At 40.6% G+C, this 16,962-nt stretch overlaps 1 protein-coding gene across 3 annotated transcripts in view; it reads left to right on the top strand.

The window, feature by feature from the left end:
• DISC1 (DISC1 scaffold protein) overlaps positions 1–16,962 on the top strand; it is a 388,287-nt gene that overhangs the window by 184,771 nt on the left and 186,554 nt on the right. For all 3 annotated transcript variants that reach the window (XM_061161490.1, XM_061161488.1, XM_061161489.1), the window contains one exon: positions 4,322–4,510. In XM_061161490.1, coding sequence (XP_061017473.1) covers positions 4,322–4,510 — 189 coding nt within the window. The remainder of the gene's footprint in view (positions 1–4,321; positions 4,511–16,962) is intronic.

Genomic DNA, 16,962 nt, shown 5'->3' with positions numbered 1-16,962 from the left:
AAGGCACCACATGTGCTGGGACTCATTGTTCATCGGCAGCCACACCTCTGGGGCAGGTCCTTTGGCTTCTTTGGGGCTCTTCATGGGGGGTTTCACCAGCAGTGGCCCTCACTGGTCATTTTTCAGATAGAAGTCATGGATCCAGAAAAGTTTTAATTGTGCTTCCATTTACAACCCAAAGCTTGTGGAATCCAGCCTGCTCTCCTTATCAGGACTTTGTTTTTCCTAAGTGCTCTAAACCCACTGGTCTGACGTTTGGGGCCTCCACCAACTTCTTGGCTGCTCTAGGCTCTGCCTCAGTCATGCACCTCCCGCCAAAGATGAGGCTGTTTGCTTAATCAGGTTCCCATTTCCTCTTTAGAAACCTTATGTTCTTTCCTGGAGAACCTGCCTCCATCTCCCTTTCTGTAGTTATCTCCCTTCCATGAACCCTTCTAGTGAATATTTGCCTTTTTTTTTTTTTTTTTAACCATACATCTTATCCCCCCTCCCCCTCCTTTTTTTTTGATATGGACCACTTTTAAAGTCTTTATTGAATTTGTTACAATATTGCTTCTTCTGTTTTTTTTTTTTTTTTTTTTAATGTTTTGGTTTTTCAGCCATGAGGCATGTGGGATCTTAACTCCCCACCAGGGATTGAACCCGCACTGCCTGCATTGGAAGGCGAAGCTTCAACCACTGGGCCACCAGGGAAGTCCCCATTTTATCCCTTTTATTCAAGATAATTTCCTGGAGAGCAGGGACTGTGCCTTGTTCCTTTCTGTATTTGCCCACACAGTGATAGACAGTAAATAGTCTCAAAAGATATTTATCTAGTCATGGAATCGGAAACTGGATTTCAGTAACAGAAATGATATTTTTTGGTATTTTTTGGGTATTCAGAATGCCCTAACATGGAAAAAATTTTTGTAACCTTTTCCATATTTATATAATATTGAAATCTGCCTATTAAATAATCAGAATGAAGAAACAAATAGCACAGTCTGTTATTCTGGAGACTTCTGGAGTTATATTTGAGTTGGAAACTTGCCCTGCATTTTACTACTATGGAACCTTCAGCAAGATATATAATTCTCTAGATTTCAGTTTTCTCCACTGTAAAGCAGAGATAACAACATGTAATTTAGTGAACATAAAATGAGCCATTATTTTATATAGTACTAAGAAAGAAAAATTGCTGTCAATTAAACAATGATGCAATGCTTTCTGTGGCTTAGACTTTTATTTTATACTTATTGAAATAGCTCTTTTAGATGTACTTAAGCTTTTGAAAAGTCACATATCACGCTTTAAAAAGAAAAATATAAGGGCAATGAATTGGTTAAGGTTTTTCTAAAATGTTTCATATTCAGGCTGAGTGTCCTGATACACAGTTTGACTCAAGTCAAGACTCCTGTTTCTCCACACATTATCATCCTCTGCATCAGTGAGGCTATTGGTGATGTAACTTTCTTCCTCCAAGAGTGATCTATTTTCTATATAGGATTTTCTGCCAAGCTGCTTACACCATTCTTCAAGTTTTAAATGCTGGTGGTTTCCTGATCTTACAAATCTATGTCAACAGTTAGGACTCAGATGGTCCTTGATGTGAGAGGTGGACCATAAAGAAGGCTGAACGCCAAAAAATTGATGCTTTTGAACTGTGGCGTGCGACAAGAGTCTTGAGAATCCCTTGGACTGCAAGGCAATCAAACTAGTCAGTCATAAAGGAAATCAACCCTGAATATTCATTGGAAGGGCTAAAGCTGAAGCATCAATATTTTGACCACTTTATGCTAAGAGCCGACTCATTGGAAAAGACCCTGATTTTGGGAAAGATTGCGGGCAGGAGGAGAGGGGATGGCAGAGAATGAGATGGTTAGAAAGTATCACCAACTCAGTGGATAGTGGAGGGCAAAGGAGCCTGGCTGCTGTCAATGGGGTCGCAAAGAGTCAGACACAACTGAGTGAGCACATTCTAGAATTTAATATCATCAGAATCATGTAGGGTACACTCTTCTGTGTCTTTTTTGGATATACTTCCGTGTCACTGAATGTATGAAGGGTTCATGCCTTTTTCTTGGAGAGTGGTCTTCTGATGTGTAGATGTATCACTTTTTATGCATTCTCTAACTGATGGATGTTTCCATTGTCTTCAGTTTGGGGTTGTGAGTAAAGCGACTGTGAACATCTGAGTCCAGAATTTTTGCTTATGTGTTTCATTTCTCTTGGGTAAATACCTAGCAGTGGAATTGTTGGATCACAGGATAGGTGTATGTTGAGGTTATAAGAATCTGGCAGAACCTTTCTCAAAGTGGCTGTACATTTCAATCTCCACCATTTTTCTGGTAGCACTTTTTCATATGCTTCTCGGCCATGTGTATATCTTTGTAATGTGTCTGTGGCATAATTTGTCCACTTGCCAGTCAGAGTATTTGTGGTTTAATTGTTGAGTTGCAGGACTCAAGTTCTTCATCAGATATATGTATTTTAAATATTTTCTCCCTGTCTGTGGCTTGCCTATGCATCTTCTTAATGGTATTTTTTGAGAAGTAGAGGTTTTTAATTTTGATGAAGTCCATTTATCCATTTTTCTTTTATAATAAATATTTTCTGTGTCCTTTCTAAAATTTTTGCTGACCCCAAAATTAGATAGATATTCTTCTATATCTTCTAGAAGCTTTATAGGTTTCACGTCTTCATTTAGGTTTGTGATCCATCTCTAGTTAAATTCTGTGTATGGTTTGAGGTATGTATCAAGGTTACTGTTTTCCCCAGGTAGGTAGCTACTTGTTCCAGTATTCCGCTGAAAGCATTCCTTTTTCCTCATGGACTTGCTTTGACACTTTGGTTGAAAATCACTTAACTTTGTGAGTGTGGGTCCACTTCTAGACTGTCTGTTCTGTTCCCCAGAGCTGTTTGTCTGTCTGTATGCCAGGACCGTTCTGTCTGCATTTACTGTAACTTTAGTGTTAATAAATCAAGCAGCAGATGTCCTCTAACTCTGTTCTACCTTTTAATGATTGCTTTGGTTCAGCATTTCCTTTTATATTTTAGAATAAGTTCTTCAATTTCTAAAAATGACTCATATGAGGTTTTGATTGAAGTTGTATTGAATCAATAGATCAATTTGAGGAAAATGAAAACCCTAACAGTATTCAGTTTTCTAATATATGTATATATGATTTGTCTTTCTAATTATTTAAGTCTTCTTTAGATCTCTCAGAAGTTTCAAAATGGTTTTCTGTATAGAAGTTTTCTCATGTTTCTTTAAATTTATCCCTAAGTATTTTGAATTTTAAAATATACATAGTATTTTAAAAATTCATCTTCAAATTGTTTGCTGCTGGTATTTAGAAATACAATTAATTTCCATCTATTAACCTGGATTCTTTCACCCTTGATAAATTCGATGTGCCTTATATTTTGCTCAGAATTTTATAGAATTTCAAGTTTATTCTTGCAGTCATCTCTAATGCAGGTATTAGCACAATCATATTCTGTAAGAAGTTTGTCCTGAAATTCCATATGCTAATTTTTTTGCTCCAGGTCATAGTTTGAGTTACCGGGGGAGTGTGATTTGAATTTCAGTCTAGTTTGACTCCAAGGCCCATTTGCTTTCCACCCTACTGTAATATTTTACCTCTTTGACGTTTGGATGTTTGAATGGAATGATACCATGTAGCTTCCCTGGGTTTCACTGGGACATTTTTGTGTCATTGTGTTTCAGAAGTATATGAATTAATCAGTGGAACCTCTAAAACAAAATACAATGAGAAAAGGTGAAAAAGTGACTGGAAATTTTTCTAGTTTTAGAAGGACTGTTGGTGTGCTTCCAAATCCCTCCACAAAAGACTGTTCATGTAGTTGCACATAGCTGCAAATTTCAGTTTCCTCACCTCACACGGTTATTCTTTTTGTTGTTCAGTTGCTGTCATGCCCGACTCTTAGTGACCCCATGGACTGCAGCACGCCGGGCATCCCTGTCTTTCACTGTGTCCGGGAGTTTGCTCAAACTCATGTCCATTGAGTTGGGGATGCCATCCAACCATCTTGTCCTCTGTCACCCCCTCCCCTCTTGCCCTCAATCTTTCCCAGCATCGGGGTCTTTTCCAACGAGTCGGCTCTTTGCATCAGGTGGCCAAAATATTGGAGCTTCAGCTTCGTCATCAGTCCTTCCAATGAGTATTCAGGGTTGATTTCCTTTAGGATTGACAGACTTGATCTCCTTGCAGTCCACAGGACTCTTGCTGACAGTACAGCTTAGCTATGGCTGCGTCTTCCGTGTGTAGGGATGCTCTAATGCTTGTTTTCCCACCTTCTCTCCCACAATGCGCTGCAGGAAGCCATTTCTGTACAGCCAAGGAGCTGACGGAGGAGATCAGATCTTTGACATTGGAGAGGGAAGGGCTGGAGGGACTTCTCCACAAGCTGTTGGTACTGAGCTCCAGGAACGTCCAAAAGCTGGGAAGTGTGAAAGAAGCTTACAGCAGACTCAGGCAAGAACTGGACCAGGGGAGAACTGCCTATGGTAAGTGGTCACACGGTTGCCTGATGAAATATGCGTACTATTTATTGTATGGCTTCACATGTACCCTTTACTGTGAAGGCTGTCCTGGAGCCACACAGGATATTTTTGGCAGGAGCCCTAGAAAATAGGGCACAATTTCTGTCAGCGTTTGTTTTGCTATCAATCTGATGCCTTTTCATTTCCTGTCTTTCCTCCTCCTCGACTCTGTGCCTGCTAATGGCCTTGTGATGGCTTGAAGCAATCTCCACCTTGGCACAGGTCTTGAGGATTTTCTGGTTGACAATTATCTCCCTTTTGTTCCTTGGCTCAGCCTTCTGGCTTGCACAATTGCACAAGAAAGCAGGCTGGCTCTGGGAAAACCAAGGAAAGGCCACTGAGTGCCTCTTCTTTGTGGGCTTTCCTGAGAACTGCCCACAAAGAAGGGACAGATGCAGAAAAGGCTGCCTTGGCCAAAGTGTCCACTTGTTGCAGGAGTTAAACTATTCTTGTGGTCTTTTCTTGTCTAGTTGTTAACAGTAAATGAGGTCACCTTGAAGTTTCACTCTGAGGGATAATTTCAGAAGATTGTGGTTTAGCCCAAATTAATAAAGTCAAACCTGTTTCTCAAAAAAAAAATAGTAAAGAATTTCTGATGATTCAGTTTCTAATATACAGAATGAAATCATAGGGAGAAAATTTATATTTAAAATACAATAGATGCTGGACCCTGTTTCTTTACCAGTAAAATGAGATGATGGATTATCCATCTCATAATCTAGTTAAGTGGTACAGATTAACTGCATTAATTTATTAAGATCCTGAGATTGTGTGTGTGTGCATACACCTTTGCCCTTCTCTTGGGAACTAGAGGTTGTTGGAAGGCAAAGTTCATACACAGTAAATCATATTTCCTAAGTAAATGTTTACTAGAAAAATGAATGACATTTATGCTAATAAAGAACTGTATTTACAAAGTATACTTGTTTAAAAAGAAACAAGAATGAAGGTATTAGGTAGCCAGATTTGAAATGGGGCCACCCTGGTGGCATACACAGTAAAGATTCCACCTGCAATGCAGGAGACCTGAGTCTGATCCCTGGGTTGGGATGATCCCCTGGAGGAGGGAATGGCTCCCCACCCCAACATTTTTGCCTGGAGAATTCCATGGACAGAGGGGCCTCACTGGCTACAGTCCAGGGGTTGCAGAGTCAGATGTGACTGAGTGACTAACACCTTTAACACACTTATTTGAAAATACTCTACAAATTGAAGTAAATGAAGATTAGCATTTAAAACCAAACAAATATGAAATCAGCTAGTAGAAACAGGTGTATCATTTCACTGTTAGTACATTTTGTCTTAAAGGCTTACTAAATTTTGTAGAGAGAGGTTTCTTTGTAGTTATCTGAATGACAGATGCGACTGTCAACCGTTTTTGTGTCTTCTCAGCCGTGGACACCTCTAAGTTGGCCTTATCTTTTTTTCACTTTTGCAGGTCAAAGCTTTGTTTTTTGCCAAATATGTAAGCTAGAGACTATGCATCTGAGCCTTAGTATATAACTGTAGTCCTGAGGAAGGACAACATGTTCCTCCAAGATGTAATGCTGCAGTTTATTATGTTATTGTAAGTCTAATCTTGTAGTTAAGTAAATTTTGCTATAAATTTTTATAAATTTGTTTTAAATTTTTAAAAATATAAACAAGGGTGGGGCTACGAACTGAGTGCGCTTAGTCACTCTATCCAATGTCCCTTGGGAAGGTCTGAGACTAGGGCCATAGAGCGGCCCTCACAGGGCCCTCCCTGAGCTTCGGGGAGGTGAGTTCCCAGAGAACGGGGCTCCGCGCGAGGGTAGACTAGGCAGGAGATGCCATGGACCCTGCCCTTGTGGAGGGGCCTGGTGGTTGCCTCCTTAGCCGGAGCTTGGAACAGACTCATGGCCAGCGAAGTGAGTTCAACAGCTGAGGTGAGGTACCCCGCGTGGGGGCCTCATAACCCAATTCAGACTACTCTCCCGCCCGTCCTTTTAAAAAAAAAATAAAAAAATAAAAATATAAACAAGGAAAACTATGAGATGTCTTATGTTATCATCACAAGACTTTTGCTGCGAAACAGGAAATTTATATCATAGAGAAAAGATGAGAACAAATTTAGTTCAGCAATATTTTCTTTTTTAAAAAAACTTTCTTGAAGTATAGTTGGTTTACAATGTTGTGTTAATTTCTGCTATACAGCAAAGTGACTCAGATATATGTATATATATATATATATATATATATATATATATATATATATGTACTTTTTTTTATATTCCTTTCCATTATGGTTTGTCATAGGATATTGAATATAGTTCTCTGTGCTATACAGTGGGATCTTTTTATCCATCCTATATATAATAGGATGCAGCAATATTTTCATTTGAACAGTTAAGCTCTTGAAAGCCATTAATATCTCTTTTTTTTAGGGAAAAAAAAGCTGTGCGGTACTTTTTGAGTCTCATCATTGTCACCTGACTAAGTGTGTTCAAAATGATGAATAAAACATAAACAAATGGAATGAGAGATTGTCACCATGGACGGTTCTAAATTGCAGATGGCTCATTACCGTTGTGAGGGCATTCTCTGTGTTTACCCTGGGGTTTTGCTGGATCAGCTTCCCTTCCCCTGTGTGTGTGTGTGTGTGTACGCACGCAGTTCTCTCCGGCTCTTTGAGACCCTGTGGGCTGTAGCCACCAGGCTCCTCTGTCCGTGGGATTTTCCAGGCAAGAATACTGCCGTGGGTTGTCATTTCCTCCTCCAGGGGATCTTCCCGACCCGGGGATTGAAACTGCATCCTCTGCAGCTCCTGCTTTGGCAGGCGGATTCTTTACCACTGAGCCACCTGGGTATCCCTTCCTTGTGCTTTATAGGCTGAAGCTAATTTTTAAGCAATCTGAGGTGACTTGGCGTTAGGTGAACCAAATTAATAACCTTGGGTTGGTGAGAGTGGGAAAGACAAAGAAATTCTTAGTAAAGTGAAGCTTTTATCCATTGATAGGATGTTAAACTAGACCAAGGTCCACATTCTATTATATGTTGGGTTTTGAGAGTTAAAAATCTGGAGTGAGCTCTGTGCTCAAGTTTAAATGTAGGGCAAATACAAAGAAGTAATGTGCTTCTGCACATTACCAAGATGGTTGGATTGCATCACCAACTAAATGGGCATGAGTCTGAGCAAGCTCCGGGAGTTGGTGATGGACAGGGCAGCCTGACGTACTGTAGTCCATGAGGTCGCGGAGAGCTGGACACGCCTGAGCGACTGAACTAAGTAATGTGCTGCTGCAGGTATTACCATGAGCGGACTCTTTTTAATCTTAGATAAAACATCTTAACATAAGACTCTTAAAAAAATGAGCAATGTGTAGCGTTCTTAAAAACAGATTTTTATTTATTTAAAAATTTTTCTGTTATTTCCTATTTTATTTTTTTTATTAAAAAAATTTTTTTTGCAATGTTGTGTTGGCTTCTGCCATATAACAGTCAACCATAACTATACGTGTATCCCCTCCCTTTTGAGCCTCCCCCCCCACCCCACCCCCTAGGTCATCACAGGGTACCAGGCTGGGCTCCCTGTGTTATTTAGCAATTTTTCACCAGCTGTCTGTTTTACACATGATAGTGTATATATGTTGATGCTACTTTCTCCATTCATCCCACTATCTTCCCCCCCGACTGTGTCTACAAGTTCATTCACTATGTCTGTGTCTCTGTTCCTTTCCTTAAGATTGGTTCATCAGTACCATTTTTCTAGATTCCATATATAAAACTGACTCAAATTTATTCTTTTATGGCTGAGTAATATTCCATTGTATATATGTGCCGCATCTTCTTTATCCATTTATCTGTCGATGGACATTTAGGTTGCTTCATTTTCTGGCTATTGTAAATAGTGCTGTAATGAACATTAGGGGTATATGTGTCTTTTAGAATTGTGGTTTCCTCAGGGTATATCCCCAATAGTGGGGTTGCTGGGTCACATGGTAGCTTTATTCCTAGTATTTTTTTAGAGAATCTCCATACTGTTCTCCATAATGGCTGCATCAGTTTACATTCCCATCAGCAGTGGAGGAGGGTTCCCTTTTCTCCCTCCAGCATTTACTGTTTGTAGAAACTGCTTTACAGCAGTGTGTTGTTTTCTGCCCTACAGCATGAATCAGCCATAAGTACGCATGAATCTCCTCCCCCAGGACCCTCAGCCTGCCCCGCCCGCCCCATCCTGCCCTCCGGGCGTCACAGAGCACTGGGCTGGGCTCCTGTGCCCTGGGCAGCTTCCCACTGGCTGCCTGGCTTACACACGGTCATGTGTATATGTCAGCGCCGCTCTCTTAAGTTGTCCCGCCCCCTCCTTCCTCTCCTGTGTCCCATGCCAGCTCCCTCTGTCTGTGTCTCCATTCCACCCTGCAGATAGGTTCATCAGCACCATTTTCCTAGGTTCCATGCGTGTGTGCAGGCCAGTGGTCACGGCAGTCAGGGACCCAGGCTCTGTGATGCCGGCTCTAGGTGGGCTGACCCAGCCATGTGTGTGTCCGCATCCAGTCGGGGTTCTGTGTCTGCAGCGGAAGGGGGATCTGCAGTCTTAGGGGATAATTCACAATCTCTGTCATTCAGAGTGTATGTAATGGCTCATCGCAGATGAACTTGCTTTTCTAAATCGCTTACAATGTCATTACATATGATGTCTCTGGTTCAACTGTGAGCCCACTGAGCTGAAAGCACAGTCTTTAGGTTTCATTTTTGTTGTTGGCAGTATCCAGCATGATGTCATTAAAAGTAGTATATAGCCATAAATATTTGTTCACTTACCGGGGCCAGATGTTGACAAGAAACATTCGTCCTTTCTTCCCTTATTTTGACTCACAGACCCAGACCTTGGATCTTCTTTTTTGTTCAAATGTTTAAAATTCATCTTCCAGTCTAATTAAGGCAGTGATAAAGCTTGCTAGTTTTTCATGGAAGATGCTTGAGTTGTCTGAGTTGGATATACAGATTGGGGTGGCAGCAGACAGAACAATGTGAGAAGGACTGAAATATGCCAAAGTACTTGGGGACAAGGGAGACAGAAATCATTATGAATCTATTGACTTTTGACTCAGTGACACAGAGTCTGTTTAAAGAGGGGAGGAAGCCGGGTGCTTATACCCCATCGGTGGTTCTTAAGATTTCAGGAGAACACATTTGAAGTCTGAGCAGTTTTAGGGGCAGTAAATAGATTAAATCTATCTTTCAACCTCTGAATACTTGTGGAAATTAACTATAAACCTTTAATTGTGGATTTCAGTGTTTTGTTTTTTTAAGGGAGAGTGGTATGAGAAAGAATCAGTAACATTTTTAAGTTTGCTACATCTGTTTTTCAGAAAAAAAGACAACCCTGGGATTTATAGAACCGCATTTCCCTCTCTTGTGTATAAGTTGGTAATCTGTATTGTCCTTTATTAATATTGTTGATTTCATACTGTAACTCGGATATAAAGGAAGCAGACGTCAAGGGGAGAGATTTAATCACAGAATAATCAGGGCCAGAATTTTAAATAGGACATCATTAGCATGGTAATGAATTTTCCCACTTTATGCCAGCTGCCCGAGTAGAAAAGATACTGCAGATGTAGCTCAAAAATCCGGCGGTGTCTGTGGCCCAGTGAGCTGTCAGGAATCCACGTAGGATCTGTGAAATGCATAAAAGAATTCTCAGTGCGGATGTCAAATGGTGTTTTTTTTCTGGGAGTGATGGCTGGCTGTGTCCAGCCTAAACTCATTTGTTGGCCTTTCAGTGAGTGTGGAGAAAGTGGAAGTCAGATAAGGGGCAGTTTTTAAAGGTGATGAAGTGGAAGTGGCTCAACTTTTCAATTATGGTTTGGGTCTAATATCTACTTTAGGCCAGAAAGGCCACATTCACATAATCCTGCCCTTCTTCTTGGATACCTCCTAATAGGTTATAAAAGGAAGTTTGATGCCCTTTAGTGAGATGCCAGTTTTTTAACTCTTTAGTCCACTGGTGAAACATCTTTTGTAAATCACTTTAAGAAAAAGCTTTTGGTTTAGAGATCATGTGATTTAAAGTTTTTGGTTTAGAGATCATGTGATTTAACAGGTGATTTAATAGGTAGTCACTCCTTTTCCACATTTATTAGCTATATTTAGGTGAAAATTTTAAGAAAAATTAGAATGGGGAATAAAGTCTGTCTTTTTTTGGGCGGGTTGGGGAAGAAATGGAAAACTGGAATTTATATAAATATATATAAAAAATGAACACAACAAAATTAACAAATATAATGGAAAAGTTGAGACAGAAGAAAATGCGAGTGATGAGTGTTAATTATTTTTGTTGAGAATATAATGTGATCATGAACTTCCTAGAAGCCAGAGCAAAAAAGACTGATAAAGCATCATCTGTCCTCCTCAAAAGTAGCTTAAAGTATGAAGTTTTCAGGAATATGGAGGGGTGTTAAATTCTTTTTTTTTTCTTTTTATTCCTTTATTTTTTATTAGTTGGAGGCTAATTACTTTACAATATTGTAGTGGTTTTTGTCATACATTGACATGAATCAGCCATGGATTTACATGTGTTCCCATCCTGAACCCCGCTCCCACCTCCCTCCCCATCCCATCCCTCTGGGTCATCCCAGTGCACCAGCCCCGAGCACTTGTCTCATGCATCCAACCTGGACTGGCGATCTGTTTCACACTTGATAATATACATGTTTCAATGCTGTTCTGTCAGATCATCCCACCCTCGCCTTCTCCCATAGAGTCCAAAAGTCTGTTCTGTACATCTGTGTCTCTTTTTCTGTCTTGCATGTAGGGTTATCATTACCATTTTTCTAAGTTCTATATATATGCATTAGTATACTGTATTGGTGTTTATCTTTCTGGCTTACTTCACTCTGTATAATGGGCTCCAGTTTCATCCATCTCATTAGAACTGATTCAAATGTATTCTTTTTAATGGCTGAGTAATATTCCATTGTGTATATGTACCATGGCTTTCTTATCCATTCGTCTGCTGATGGACATCTAGGTTGCTTCCATGTCCTGGCTATTATAAACAGTGCTGTGATGAACATTGGGGTGCACGTGTCTCTTTCAGTTCTGGTTTCCTTGGTGTGTATGGGGCCCAGCAGTGGGATTGCTGGGTCATATGGCAGTTCTATTTCCAGTTTTTTAAGGAATCTCCACACTGTTCTCCATAGTGGCTGTACTAGTTTGCATTCCCAGCAACAGTGTAAGAGGGTTCTGTTTTCTCCACGACAGTGGTGTTTAATTCTTAAAGATAATTTTTTTTGAGAGTGTAATGGAAAGTCTTAATGAATAGATTTATAGCAAATGAAAAAGCACGCATGGCTGTTACCAACCATCTCTAACAACAACAAAAAAATAACAGATGAAAGCAGTAGTTCATGGGAAGACTGTGAAACTGTACACAGACTTTATATCTGTGAGTTTGTACATTTTTTCCACAAAACAATCCAGTTACTCAGCAGATTTTTGAGAGAGTCAAAATTTCCTTCAAATTTTAAGTTCCTCCAAATGTTAAGAAACTGTGTTAACGTATAATTTGATGGAAGTCAATTAGGAAGGCCTCAGGCTAATTGAGTTTAAATATAGAATCTTCCAGTGATCTGACATCAGTGGTTCTAAGTCCCTAGAACCTAAAGAGGTGGTTAGAGATCCCTTTCTGTGGATGCACCAAGGGGATATCTAGGTGGCCCAAGTGGTAAAGAATCCACGTTCCAGTGCAGGAGATGCAACAGATGCGAATTCGACCCTGGGTCGGGAAGCATCCCCTGGAGAAGGAAATGGCAACCCACTCCAGTACTCTTGCCTGGAAAATTCCATGGACAGAGGAGCCTAGTGGGCTACAGTCCATGAGGTAGCAGAGAGTCAGACATGACTGAGTGACCTGAACTATTTGTCTGGGAACCAGATAAGTGTTGCAGATAAGTCGAGGTGAAGGAACTTAGATTGTTATATGGCAAGTATTTTATTAAGGTCTGCCTCTCCAACTGGAAATCTTCATTTGTTTAGACTGAATATATGTATAATATGAACATTTTGGAGAAAAGCTTTAAAATTTGAAAATCTTTCTCAAGTTTTTCTGTGAGCTGAGCTTTCACATCTCTAATCATCTTATTAAGTTATCAGAATCTTAGTTAAATATATATTTTCATTTTTTAGTTTCTCCCCATAGTTTTCTTCTTTCCAGTTTATTCCTGCATCACTGTGAGTATGGTTATTTCCCTTCAAACTCCCTTGCTGTGAATTTCTAAGCTTGAAATTCATGATTAATTTCCTTCCTCTTTTATTAAATACTCATGATAATTCCTTTGGGAGGCATCTCCACAACAGTGCAAAAAGCCTGTGTTAGTTTGTGGGTGGCCTCAGTTCAGTTCCCTTGCTTCCTTATCATCTGTGTCTCATCTGGCACGTGTGGCAACACAGTGTGAGGTTGGATGAATGAATTCTTTCTGCTTCACAGGTGCTTGATATAAGTCACGGCAAAGCCAGATGTCTCAGTTTCATTTCCATCCACCCCTTCATCAGTTAAATTCTTTTATTGAAGTATAGTTGATTTACAATGTTGTATTAATTTTTGCTATATAGCAAGTGATCCAGTTATGCATATATATATTATTTTTAATATTCTTTCCATTATGGCTTATTGTAGAATATTGAATATAGTCACCAAGCTATACGGTAGGACCTGTTATTTATCCATTCTATACATAGAAGCTTACCTCTACTAACCCTAACCCCCCACTCCATCCCTCTCCCACTGCTCCCCCCCACCCTTTGTCAACAACAAGTCTGTTCTCTATGTCCATGATTCTGTTTCTGTTTTATAGGTAAGTTCATATCCTATTTTAGATTTCACATGTAAGTGATATTACATGGGATTTGTCTTTCTCTGTCTGGATTACTTCACTTAGTATGATAATCTCTAGTATCGTTTGAAAAGAAAGTGAAAATGAACGTTGCTCAGTTGTGTCCGACTCGTTGTGACCTCATGGACTATATAGTCCACAGAATTCTCCAGGCCAGAACACTGGAGTGGGTAGCCTTTCCCTTCTCCAGGGGATCGTCCCAACTCAGGGATCGAACTCAGGTCTCCCACATTGCAGGTGGATTCTTTACCATCTGAGCCAAGAATACTGGAGTGGGTAGCCTATCCCTTCTCCAGGGGATTTCCCCAACCCAGGAATTGAACTAGGGTCTCCTTCATTGCAGGCAGATTCTTTACCAGCTGAGGTATTAGGGAAGCCCCTAGTAAAGCCTTTGTGTTCCAGAATGAATCACAATTCCTGCAAGAGGTGAAATCACTGGTTTTGAATTCTGGTCTTGAATTCCCATGATTCCTTCCAATTTTGTTCCTTTTAAAAAAAAAATTGGCTCTCAGATACGTTTTTAAACTGTGGTAAAATCACATACTATAAAATGTACTATTTCAACCATATTTAACTGTACCATTCAGCGGCACCAAGTTTATTCACATTGTCGTGCAACTTCTTATCATCGTCCGCCTCTTGAATTTCTTACCTTCCTAAACTGAACCTGCCTGTCCTCCCATTAAACACTAACTCCCCATCCCCATTCCCCACCCTTTGGCCCCTGACATCTATCAATGTGCTTTCTGGTTCTATGAGTTTGACTATTCTATGTGTCTCATGTAAGTGGAATCAAACAGTGTTTGTCTGGACCTAATGTCCATTTCTGATTTCTTTTTCTATTTTTATCCATGCAATTAGTTTTATAAATCATTACTGATGCTACTCCTTTTTCTACATGTCTCTCCATTTGCTTTTATTTCAGAGATTTATTGGTTTATTTTTGGCTGTGGTGGGTTTCGTTGCTGTACATGCAGTCTTTCTCTAGTTGCAGTGACGGGGGTCTAGTCTCTAATTGTGGTACCCCGGCTTCTCGCAGTGGTGGCTTGTTGAGGAGCAAGCACTCTAGAGTGCTGGGGCTTCAGTAGTTTCAGCACTGAAGTAGACTAAGTAGTTGTGGCATGTGGACTGGGCTCAGTAGTTGGCAGTTCTTGGGCTCTAGAGCACTGACTTAGTAGTTGTGCCAAATGGGCTTAGTTGTTCCGCGGCATGTGGGATCTTCCCAGACCAGGAATCAAGCCAATATCCCTTGCATTGCAAGGCAGATTCTTAACCACTGGATCACCAGGACAGCCCCTCCATTTATTTTCTATACTCCTCTAACGATATTCCATTAACAAAGCCCCTAGGTGGGAATAGAGTGACAATTTTAACAGTATTTCATACCCAATTGCAACAGGCAGTTTTTCAACATGCCAATTTGTTTGGAGCAGGAAGTTGGTTCTATGTTATAAGGTGGGTCCATGTGAATCTTAAGTACTTGACAAGTGTTCTGCTTTCTTTCTGGAACATTCTCGTCAGCCAGTGCCTATGTTAGTCTCTGTCTACATTTCACGTGGACTCAGGGCTTTTGATGACCTTGTGTGTGCACACACATGCACGCTCATACACACCCTCCTGAAAATTAAGCTAAAAATGGTGGTAAGCGGGATGCCACAGTTCCCGGCGGAGAGCCCCTTAGCCAGGGTTGGGGGAGGGGTTACTCATTGAGTGGGGCTGTACCCTGACTTTCGGAATGTTTCTTATCCTTCAGCATTGTCTCTTGTGCATCGCTTCCTCCTACACCTGTTTTAAAATGTTCTTGGGTGGGAGTTTCCAGTGGTCATGTATGGATGTGAGAGTTGGACTATAAAGAAAGCTGAGCGCCGAAGAATTGATGCTTTTGAACTGTGGTGTTGGAGAAGACTCTTGAGAGTCCCTTGGACTGCAGTCCATCCTAAAGGAGATCAGTCCTGAATATTCGTTGGAATGACTGATGCTGAAAGTGAAGTGCCAATACTTTGGCCACCTGATATGAAAAGATTGAAGACCCTGATGCTGGGAAAGATTGAAGGCAGGAGGAGAAGGGGATGACAGAGGATGAGATGGTTGGATGGCATCACCAACTCAATGGACATGAGTTTTGAGTACACTCCGGGAGTTGGTGATGGACAGGGAAGCCTGGCGTGCTGCAGTCCATGGGGTCGCAAAGAGTCGGACACGACTGAGTGACTGAACTGTACTGCGTGGGAGTGGTACCACCCTCCTTACCTGAACAACTTCAGCATTATGTTATGATCTGGAAATAGAATATTATTGTCATGATTACTAGAACTTAATTGAAATTAGTGGAATTTAATTCTCTACGTAGGTTTAAAAATGAGTTCTTTTGGGATTTCTCCTTCCTGTGATCTTTATTGTATGTATTTAGCATGTATTTATTAGATCCCTTGCTGTGTGTACAGATTAGCTATAGCTTTAATGGATTTGATATGTTCTTTGAAAGGAAGGAATGATTCCCTGTATGTTGTCACTTTCTCTTCAGTAACAAATGTTGGTTTCTCTTCTTTTGGGCTAAGACTGCATGTGCATTTGGTTGTCTGATCCTCTGGACACTTGTGCAGCTGGCCCAGCACCATCTGTTTCACAGATGGAGATGCTAAGATTCAGGAAGGATGGGCGTCTTGTCTGAAGTCACATGGATGGGAGGGGTCAGGGCTAGGATTTGAATCCCCTTATATTGTGATTTCACCTTTCATGTAGATTTATATTCTTTATGAACCTGATTCCTGACGTGAGGTCTTTCCACCCTCCCTTACCACCAGCTTACTACCCTTATTGCCAGCTAACTCCATAATACACTCAGTCGAGATTATGGAACAAAAGTCCACTAACATCACCTCTTGATGATGCTGAGTGTCCTGAAAAGAGAGGCTGTTTTCATTTTTGAATTTTCTAAGTACACATTCTATATTTCACGCCCCAAATGACAATCTGCTGTCTGCAATTCTACACTCAGTGGATCATTGAACTTAATAGGAGGTTCTCTAGGTTATCGGCCATGTAATACCCACATATTTTGTGTTAAAACCCAAATTCTTTATTTTGGGAGGAAAACTAATAGGGGCTTACCATACTACCACAAATGAGAAAAAAGTTGAACTATAGCAGTTTACTTGGATACAAATGTGGTAACTTCAAACCACTTTTGGATATTTTATCTTCAAAGAACTATGGCTAGTTCTGCTTCCTGTTCAAAAATGCTTAAATGTCAGTGTTTTCCTTCATAGTCCTGTAAGATCAGGCATTGATAGTATATTGATATCCTAGTCAGAGTTTTGGGGGGAGAAACCCCCTTTTTGCCTTTAAGAATTTACTAACATGCCATCCAATTGATTATGAGGAATTAAGTTGCAAAAGGGTGGCTCAGATGGTAAAGAATCTGCCTGCAATGCAGGAGACTCAGGTTCAATCTGTAGGCTGGGAATATCCCTTGGAGAAGGGAATGCAACACACTCCAGTATTCTTGCCTGGGAAATCCCATGGACAGAGGAGCCTGGCGGGCTACAGTCCACGGGG

The sequence above is a fragment of the Dama dama genome, chromosome 15 (genome assembly GCF_033118175.1).
Source record: "Dama dama isolate Ldn47 chromosome 15, ASM3311817v1, whole genome shotgun sequence".
In the NCBI taxonomy this organism is placed as follows: Eukaryota; Metazoa; Chordata; class Mammalia; order Artiodactyla; family Cervidae; genus Dama; species Dama dama.
Note: the sequence above shows the minus strand (reverse complement) of the source record. Positions and strands in the feature narration are given on the sequence as shown.